This window comes from Hoplias malabaricus, chromosome 2 (genome assembly GCF_029633855.1).
Source record: "Hoplias malabaricus isolate fHopMal1 chromosome 2, fHopMal1.hap1, whole genome shotgun sequence".
NCBI classification, from domain to species: Eukaryota; Metazoa; Chordata; class Actinopteri; order Characiformes; family Erythrinidae; genus Hoplias; species Hoplias malabaricus.
The window spans coordinates 86,013,005-86,022,913 of record NC_089801.1 but is presented as its reverse complement, the minus strand read 5'-3'; the positions used below and the strand labels follow the sequence as shown (position 1 = coordinate 86,022,913).

At 48.9% G+C, this 9,909-nt stretch overlaps 1 protein-coding gene across 1 annotated transcript; it reads right to left on the bottom strand.

Annotated features, from left to right (window-relative positions):
- Positions 1-1,448: 1,448 nt before the first annotated feature.
- LOC136678956 (mucin-2-like) lies at positions 1,449-8,622 on the bottom strand. Its single transcript, XM_066657167.1, has 7 exons — positions 8,618-8,622; positions 7,926-8,535; positions 5,674-7,573; positions 4,092-5,572; positions 3,373-3,688; positions 2,849-3,221; positions 1,449-2,745 (listed from the first exon to the last, which is right to left on the bottom strand). Exons 1-7 carry the CDS (start codon positions 8,620-8,622, stop codon positions 1,449-1,451), a joined length of 5,982 nt encoding a protein of 1,993 aa, XP_066513264.1.
- Between the last annotated feature and the right edge of the window lie 1,287 nt (positions 8,623-9,909).

Here is a 9,909-nt window from a genome sequence, read left to right as displayed (position 1 = left end):
GATGTAGATGTATAATATGTGAATGTTATTGTTAATGTTTACATTCTGAACAACATCAAGCAGCCACACGTTAAACCTGAGGACACACCCACTCCCTGAACGGTTGCGTCCCATTGGCCGCTGAGGCACAGATCCGTTCAGAGTGGACGCCGACCTTCAGTGGACCTTCATTAAAACTGCAGCAGCTCGGGGAGTTAGCCGAGATGCTAACATCTGAGACATGCACGCACACACGCACACACACGCACACACACACACACATACGCACACATGTGGGGTCCACGGAGGGGGGGGGTGGTGGCAGCAGGTTCTGACCGGATCCACTGCAGGTCACACACAGGGGTCGAGTGAAGGTGGTTTTAATGTTGTGGCTCCTCAGAGCGTGAAGGTGGAAGGGTCCGAATCTCGACCCCCACACATCTTTAATTCCACCTTCAGCAGCAGCGCCACCTTAAATCAATTCTGACATTACCACCCCCCACTCTGTCTCTCTCTCTCGGTCTCTGTCTCACTCTCTCTCTCTGTCCTTGTCTCTCTGTCCCGGTCTTTCACTCTCTCTCTCTCTCTCTGTCTCTCTCTCTCTCACTCTCTCCGTCTCTCTCTCTCTCTCTCTCTCTCTCTCTCTGTCTCTCTCTCTCTCTGTCTCTCTCTCTCTGTCCTTGTCTCTCTGTCCCGGTCTTTCACTCTCTCTCTCTCTCTCTGTCTCTCTCTCTCTCACTCTCTCCGTCTCTCTCTCTCTCTCTCTCTCTCTCTCTTTCTCTCTCTCTCTCTGTCTCTCTCTCTCTGTCTCTCTCTCTATTTCTAACTATTTAGCCCTTTATAAATGTTTAATAAAGACAGCGTCTCCAGAATAAAGGTCAATAGAGGACTAATGAAGGACTAATAGAGGACTAATAGAGGACTAATGAAGGACTAATGAAGGACTAATAGAGGACTAATGAAGGACTAATGAAGGACTAATAGAGGACTAATGAAGGACTAATGAAGGACTAATAGAGGACTAATGAAAGGCTAATAAAGGACAAGTAGAGGACTAATAACGGATTAATGAAGACTAATGATGGACAGCTGAGGTCCTCACAGTCCTCTGTCCAGAGCGAGAGGAAGGAGTGTTAGCTCCTGGACACAGAGAGACAGAGAGGAGTGATGGTCCCTCAGTTAAAGACAAATGGAGATCAATAAGGAGATTACTTTAAAGATGTAGCAGCAAAGAGAGGGATGAAGGAGAGAAAGAAGACAAGAATGGAAGGGTGTGGTGGTGGAACCTTCTGTTGGACCTCTTGGCTCAGTGGAGTCTGTAACTGAATCTTCTGTTTGACCTCTTGACTCAGTGGGGTCTGTGGCTGAAACTTCTGTTGGACCTCTTGGCACAGTGGGGTCTGCAACTGAATCTTCTGCTGGACCTCTTGGCTCAGTGGAGTCGTCTGTAACTGAATCTTCTGTTGGACCTATTGGTTCAGTGGTGTCGTCTGTAACTGAATATTCTGTTGGAACTCTTGGCTCAATGGGGTCTGTGGCTGAAACTTCTGTTGGACCTCTTGGCTCAGTGGGGTCTGTAGCTGAATCTGCTGTTGGAACTCTTGGCTCAGTGGAGTAGTCTGTAACTGAAACTTCTGTTGGACCTCTTGGCTCAGTGGAGTCTGTAACTGAATCTTCTGTTGGACCTCCTGGCTCAGTGGGGTCTGTAGCTGAATGTTCTGTTGGACCTCTTGGCTCAGTGGGGTCTGTAGGTGAATCTTTTGTTGGACCTCTTGGCTCAGTGGAGTCATCTGTAACTGAATCTTCTGCTGGACCTCTTGGCTAAGTGGAGTCATCTGTAACTGAATCTTCTGTTGGACCTCTTGGTTCAGTGGAGTTGTCTGTAACTGAATCTTCTGTTGGACCTCTTGGCTCAGTGGGGTCTGTAGCTGAAATTTCTGTTGGACCTCTTGGCTCAGTGGGGTCTGTAGCTGAATCTTCTGTTGGACCTCTTGGCTCAGTGGAGTTGTCTGTAACTGAATCCTTTGTTGGACCTCTTGGTTCAGTGGAGTCGTCTGTAACTGAACCTTCTGTTGGACTCTTGGCTCAGTAGAGTCTGTAGCTAAATCTTCTGTTGGACCTCTTGGCTCAGTGGAGTCTGTAACTGAATCTCCTGTTAGACCACTTTGCTTAGTGGAGTCGTCTGTAACTGAACCTTCTGTTGGACCTCTTGGCTCAGTGGGGTCTGTAGCTGAATCTTCTGTTGGACCTCTTGGCTCAGTGGAGTCGTCTGTAACTGAACATTCTGTTGGACCTCTTGGCTCAGTGGAGTCTGTAGCTGAACCTTCTGTTGGACCTCTTGGCTTAGTGGAGTCTGTAACTGAATCTTCTGTTTGACCTCTTGACTCAGTGGGGTCTGTGGCTGAAACTTCTGTTGGACCTCTTGGCACAGTGGGGTCTGTAACTGAATCTTCTGCGGGACCTCTTGGCTCAGTGGAGTCGTCTGTAACTGAATCTTCTGTTGGACCTATTGGTTCAGTGGTGTCGTCTGTAACTGAATATTCTGTTGGAACTCTTGGCTCAATGGGGTCTGTGGCTGAAACTTCTGTTGGACCTCTTGGCTCAGTGGGGTCTGTAGCTGAATCTGCTGTCGGAACTCTTGGCTCAGTGGAGTAGTCTGTAACTGAAACTTCTGTTGGACCTCTTGGCTCAGTGGAGTCTGTAACTGAATCTTCTGTTGGACCTCTTGGCTCAGTGGAGTCTGTAGCTGAATCTTTTGTTGGACCTCTTGTCTCAGTGGAGTATCTGAGTCTTCTGTTGGACCTCCTGGCTCAGTGGGGTCTGTAGCTGAATGTTCTGTTGGACCTCTTGGCTCAGTGGGGTCTGTAACTGAATCTTCTGTTGGACCTCTTGGCTCAGTGGAGTCTGTAGCTGAATCTTTTGTTGGACCTCTTGTCTCAGTGGAGTATCTGAGTCTTCTGTTGGACCTCCTGGCTCAGTGGGGTCTGTAGCTGAATCTTCTGTTGGACCTCTTGGCTCAGTGGAGTCGTCTGTAACTGAACCTTCTGTTGGACCTCTTGGCTCAGTGGAGTCTGTAGCTGAACCTTCTGTTGGACCTCTTGGCTTAGTGGAGTCTGTAGCTGAATCTTCTGTTGGTCCTCTTGGCTCAGTGCAGTCTGTAGCTGAATCTTCTGTTGGACCTCTTGGCTCAGTGGAGTCTGTAACTGAATCTTCTGTTGGACCTCTTGGCTCAGTGGAGTCGTCTGTAACAGCACATTCTGCTGGACCTCTTGACTCAGTGGAGTGTTTTATCTGAATCTTCTGTTGGACCTCTTGGCTCAGTGGGGTCTGTAACTGAATTTTCTATTAGATCACTTTGCTCAGTGGAGTCTGTAGTTCAATCTTCTGCTGGACCTCTTGACTCAGTGGAGTTTTTTATCTGAATCTTCTGTTGGACCTCTTGGCTCAGTGGGGTCTGTAACTGAATCTTCTGTTGGACCTCTTGGCTCAGTTGAGTAGTCTGTAACTGAATCTTCTGTTGGACCTCTTGGCTCAGTGGAGTCGTCTGTAATGGCACCCTCTGTTGGACCTCTTGTCTCAGTGGAGTATCTGAGTCTTCTGTTGGACCTCCTGGCTCAGTGGGGTCTGTAGCTGAATGTTCTGTTGGACCTCTTGGCTCAGTGGGGTCTGTAGGTGAATCTTTTGTTGGACCTCGTTGCTCTTGGCTTATCTGTGCAGCAAAGACAGGCTTGTCAAAAACAGACAGGTGTATAGAGTCTCTCTCTCTCTCTCTCTCTCTCTCTCGCCTACAGTTACAGTGGAGTCTGTAACTGAATCTTCTGTTGGACCTCTTGGCTCAGTAGGGTCTGTAGCTGAATCTTCTGTTGGACCCCTTTGCTTAGTGGAGTCGTCTGTAACTGAACCTTCTTTTGGACATCTTGGCTCAGTGGAGTCTGTAGCTAAATCTTCTGTTCGACCGCTTGGCTCAGTGGGGTCTGTAACTGAATCTCCTGTTGGACCTATTTGCTCAGTGGAGTCTGTAGCTGAACCTTCTGTTGGACCTCTTGGCTCAGTGGAGTCTGTAACTGAACCTTCTGTTGGACCTCTTGGCTCAGTGGAGTCTATAGCTGAACCTTCTGTTGGACCTCTTGGCTCAGTGGAGTCTGTAGCTGAATCTTTTGTTGGACCTCTTGGCTCAGGGAGTCTGTAGCTGAATCTTCTGTTGGACCTCTTGGCTCAGTGGAGTCTGTAACTGATTCTCCTGTTGGACCTCTTGGCTCAGTGGAGTCTATAGCTGAACCTTCTGTTGGACCTCTTGGCTCAGTGGAGTCTAAAGCTGAACCTTCTGCTGGACCTCTTGGCTCAGTGGAGTCTGTAACTGAACCTTCTGTTGGACCTCTTGGCTCAGTGGAATCGTCTGTAACTGAACCTTCTGTTGGACCTCTTGGCTCAGTGAAGTCTGCAGCTAAATCTTCTGTTGGACCTCTTAGCTCAGTGGAATCGTCTGTAACTGAATCTTCTATTGGACCTCTTGGCTCAGTGGAGTAGTCTGTAGCTGAACCTTCTGTTGGAGTTCTTGGCTCAGTGGAGTCTGTAGCTGAACCTTCTGTTGGACCTCTTGGCTCAGTGGAGTCTGCAGCTGAATTTTCTGTTGGACCTCTTGGCTCAGTGGAGTTTGTATCTGAATCTTCTGTTGGACCTCCTGGCTCAGTGGAGTCTGTAACTGAACCTTCTGTTGGACCTCTTGGCTCAGTGGAGTCTATAGCTGAACCTTCTGTTGGACCTCTTGGCTCAGTGGAGTCTGTAGCTGAATCTCCTGTTGGACCTACTGGCTCAGTGGAGTCTGTAGCTGAATCTTCTGTTGGACCTCTTGCCTCAGTGGAGTCTGAAACTGATTCTCCTGTTGGACCTCTTGGCTCAGTGGAGTCTATAGCTGAACCTTCTGTTGGACCTCTTGGCTCAGTGGAGTCTAAAGCTGAACCTTCTGCCGGACCTCTTGGCTCAGTGGAGTCTGTAACTGAACCTTCTGTTGGACCTCTTGGCTCAGTGGAATCGTCTGTAACTGAACCTTCTGTTGGACCTCTTGGCTCAGTGAAGTCTGCAGCTAAATCTTCTGTTGGACCTCTTAGCTCAGTGGAGTCTGTAACTGAATCTTCTATTGGACCTCTTGGCTCAGTGGAGTAGTCTGTAGCTGAACCTTCTGTTGGAGTTCTTGGCTCAGTGGAGTCTGTAACTGAATCTTCTGTTGGACCTCTTGGCTCAGTAGGGTCTGTAGCTGAATCTTCTGTTGGACCCCTTTGCTTAGTGGAGTCGTCTGTAACTGAACCTTCTTTTGGACATCTTGGCTCAGTGGAGTCTGTAGCTGAATCTCCTGTTGGACCTCTTGGCTCAGTGGAGTCTGTAGCTGAATCTTCTGTTGGACCTCTTGGCTCAGTGGAGTCTGTAACTGATTCTCCTGTTGGACCTCTTGGCTCAGTGGAGTCTATAGCTGAACCTTCTGTTGGACCTCTTGGCTCAGTGGAGTCTATAGCTGAACCTTCTGTTGGACCTCTTGGCTCAGTGGAGTCTATAGCTGAACCTTCTGTTGGACCTCTTGGCTCAGTGGAGTCTGTAGCTGAATCTTTTGTTGGACCTCTTGGCTCAGGGAGTCTGTAGCTGAATCTTCTGTTGGACCTCTTGGCTCAGTGGAGTCTGTAACTGATTCTCCTGTTGGACCTCTTGGCTCAGTGGAGTCTATAGCTGAACCTTCTGTTGGACCTCTTGGCTCAGTGGAGTCTAAAGCTGAACCTTCTACTGGACCTCTTGGCTCAGTGGAGTCTGTAACTGGACCTTCTGTTGGACCTCTTGGCTCAGTGGAATCGTCTGTAACTGAACCTTCTGTTGGACCTCTTGGCTCAGTGAAGTCTGCAGCTAAATCTTCTGTTGGACCTCTTAGCTCAGTGGAATCGTCTGTAACTGAATCTTCTATTGGACCTCTTGGCTCAGTGGAGTAGTCTGTAGCTGAACCTTCTGTTGGAGTTCTTGGCTCAGTGGAGTCTGTAGCTGAACCTTCTGTTGGACCTCTTGGCTCAGTGGAGTCTGCAGCTGAATTTTCTGTTGGACCTCTTGGCTCAGTGGAGTTTGTATCTGAATCTTCTGTTGGACCTCCTGGCTCAGTGGAGTCTGTAACTGAACCTTCTGTTGGACCTCTTGGCTCAGTGGAGTCTATAGCTGAACCTTCTGTTGGACCTCTTGGCTCAGTGGAGTCTGTAGCTGAATCTCCTGTTGGACCTACTGGCTCAGTGGAGTCTGTAGCTGAATCTTCTGTTGGACCTCTTGCCTCAGTGGAGTCTGAAACTGATTCTCCTGTTGGACCTCTTGGCTCAGTGGAGTCTATAGCTGAACCTTCTGTTGGACCTCTTGGCTCAGTGGAGTCTAAAGCTGAACCTTCTGCCGGACCTCTTGGCTCAGTGGAGTCTGTAACTGAACCTTCTGTTGGACCTCTTGGCTCAGTGGAATCGTCTGTAACTGAACCTTCTGTTGGACCTCTTGGCTCAGTGAAGTCTGCAGCTAAATCTTCTGTTGGACCTCTTAGCTCAGTGGAGTCTGTAACTGAATCTTCTATTGGACCTCTTGGCTCAGTGGAGTAGTCTGTAGCTGAACCTTCTGTTGGAGTTCTTGGCTCAGTGGAGTCTGTAACTGAATCTTCTGTTGGACCTCTTGGCTCAGTAGGGTCTGTAGCTGAATCTTCTGTTGGACCCCTTTGCTTAGTGGAGTCGTCTGTAACTGAACCTTCTTTTGGACATCTTGGCTCAGTGGAGTCTGTAGCTGAATCTCCTGTTGGACCTCTTGGCTCAGTGGAGTCTGTAGCTGAATCTTCTGTTGGACCTCTTGGCTCAGTGGAGTCTGTAACTGATTCTCCTGTTGGACCTCTTGGCTCAGTGGAGTCTATAGCTGAACCTTCTGTTGGACCTCTTGGCTCAGTGGAGTCTAAAGCTGAACCTTCTGCTGGACCTCTTGGCTCAGTGGAGTCTGTAACTGAACCTTCTGTTGGACCTCTTGGCTCAGTGGAATCGTCTGTAACTGAATCTTCTGTTGGACCTCTTGGTTCAGTGGTGTTGTCTGTAACTGAATATTCTGTTGGACCTCTTGGCTCAGTGGGGTCTGTAACTGAATCTTCTGCTGGACCTCTTAGCTCAGTGGAGTCGTCTCTAACTGAATCTTCTGTTGGACCTCTTGGCTCAGTGGGGTCTGTGGCTGAAACTTCTGTTGGACCTCTTGGCTCAGTGGGGTCTGTAGCTGAATCTTCTGTTGGACCTCTTGGCTCAGTGGAGTAGTCTGTAACTGAAACTTCTGTTGGACCTCTTGGCTCAGTGGAGTCTGTAACTGAATCTTCTGTTGGACCTCTTGGCTCAGTGGAGTCTGTAGCTGAATCTTCTGTTGGACCTCTTGGCTCAGTGGAGTCGTCTGTAATGGCACCCTCTGTTGGAACTCTTGTCTCAGTGGAGTTTGTATCTGAGTCTTCAGTTGGACCTCCTGGCTCAGTGGGGTCTGTAGCTGAATGTTCTGTTGGACCTCTTGGCTTAGTGGGGTCTGTAGGTGAATCTTTTGTTGGACCTCGTTGCTCTTGGCTTATCTGTGCAGCAAAGACAGGCTTGTCAAAAACAGACAGGTGTATAGAGTCTCTCTCTCTCTCTCTCTCTCTCTCTCTCTCTCTCTCCCTCTCTCTCTCTTTCTCTCTCTCTCGCCTACAGTTACAGTGGAGTCTGTAACTGAATCTTCTGTTGGACCTCTTGGCTCAGTGGAGTCCCTAACTGATTCTCCTGTTGGACCTCTTGGCTCAGTGGAGTTTGCAGCTAAACTTTCTGTTGGACCTCTTGGCTCAGTGGAGTTTGTATCTGAATATTCTGTTGGACCTCCTGGCTCAGTGGAGTCTGTAACTGAACCTTCTGTTGGACCTCTTGGCTCAGTGGAGTCTATAGCTGAACCTTCTGTTGGACCTCTTGGCTCAGTGGAGTCTGTAGCTGAATCTCCTGTTGGACCTCTTGGCTCAGGGAGTCTGTAGCTGAATCTTCTGTTGGACCTCTTGGCTCAGTGGAGTCTGTAACTGATTCTCCTGTTGGACCTCTTGGCTCAGTGGAGTCTATAGCTGAACCTTCTGTTGGACCTCTTGGCTCAGTGGAGTCTAAAGCTGAACCTTCTGCTGGACCTCTTGGCTCAGTGGAGTCTGTAACTGAACCTTCTGTTGGACCTCTTGGCTCAGTGGAATCATCTGTAACTGAATCTTCTGTTGGACCTCTTGGTTCAGTGGTGTCGTCTGTAACTGAATATTCTGTTGGACCTCTTGGCTCAGTGGGGTCTGTAACTGAATCTTCTGCTGGACCTCTTAGCTCAGTGGAGTCGTCTGTAACTGAATATTCGGTTGGACCTCTTGGCTCAGTGGCGTCTGTGGCTGAAATTTCTGTTGGACCTCTTGGTTCAGTGGGGTCTGTAGCTGAATCTTCTGTTGGACCTCTTGGCTCAGTGGAGTCTGTAACTGAATCTTCTGTTGGACCTCTTGGCTCAGTGGAGTCTGTAGCTGAATCTTCTGTTGGAACTCTTGTCTCAGTGGAGTTTGTATCTGAGTCTTCTGTTGGACCTCCTGGCTCAGTGGGGTCTGTAGCTGAATGTTCTGTTGGACCTCATGGCTCAGTGGGGTCTGTAGGTGAATCTTTTGTTGGACCTCGTTGCTCTTGGCTTATCTGTGCAGCAACGACAGGCTTGTCAAAAACAGACAGGTGTATAGAGTCTCTCTCTCTCTCTCTCTCCCTCTCTCTCCCTCTCTCTCTCTTTCTCTCTCTCTCGCCTACAGTTACAGTGGAGTCTGTAACTGAATCTTCTGTTGGACCTCTTGGCTCAGCAGGGTCTGTAGCTGAATCTTCTGTTGGACCCCTTTGCTTAGTGGAGTCTGTAACTGAATCTCCTGTTGGACCTCTTGGCTCAGTGGAGTTGTCTGTAACTGAACCTTCTGTTCGACCTCTTGGCTCAGTGGAGTCTGCAGCTAAATCTTCTGTTGGACCTCTTGGCTCAGTGGAGTCTGTAACTGAATCTTCTGTTGGACCTCTTGGCTCAGTGGAGTCTGTAACTGAATCTCCTGTTGGACCTCTTTGCTCAGTGGAGTTGTCTGTAACTGAACCTTCTGTTGGACCTCTTGGCTCAGTAGAGTTTGTAGCTGAACCTTCTGTTGGACCTCTTGGCTCAGTGGAGTCTATAGCTGAACCTTCTGTTGGACCTCTTGGCTCAGTGGAGTCTGTAGCTGAATCTCCTGTTGGACCTCCTGGCTCAGTGGAGTCTGTAACTGAACCTTCTGTTGGACATCTTGGCTCAGTGGAGTCTATAGCTGAACCTTCTATTGGACCTCTTGGCTCAGTGGAGTCTGTAGCTGAATCTCCTGTTGGACCTCTTGGCTCAGTGGAGTCTGTAACTGATTCTCCTATTGGACCTCTTGTCCCAGTGGAGTCTGTAACTGATTCTCCTGTTGGACCTCTTTTCCCAGTGGAGTCGTCTGTAACTGAACCTTCTGTTGGACCTCTTGGCTCAGTGGAGTCTGTAACTGATTCTCCTGTTGGACCTCTTGTCCCAGTGGAGTCGTCTGTAACTGAATCTTCTGTTGGACCTCTTGGCTCAGTGGAGTCTAAAGCTGAACCTTCTGCTGGACCTCTTGGCTCAGTGGAGTCTGTAACTGAACCTTATGTTGGACCTCTTGGCTCAGTGGAATCTATAGCTGAACCTTCTGTTGGACCTCTTGGCTCAGTGGAGTCTGTAGCTGAATCTTCTGTTGGACCTCTTGACTCAGTGGAGTCTGTAAATGAATCTTCTGTTGTATCTCTTGGCTCAGTGAAGTCTGTAGCTGAATCTTCTGTTGGACCTCTTGGCTCAGTGGAGTCTGTAACTGAACCTTCTGTTGGACCTCTTGGCTCAGTGGAGTCTGTA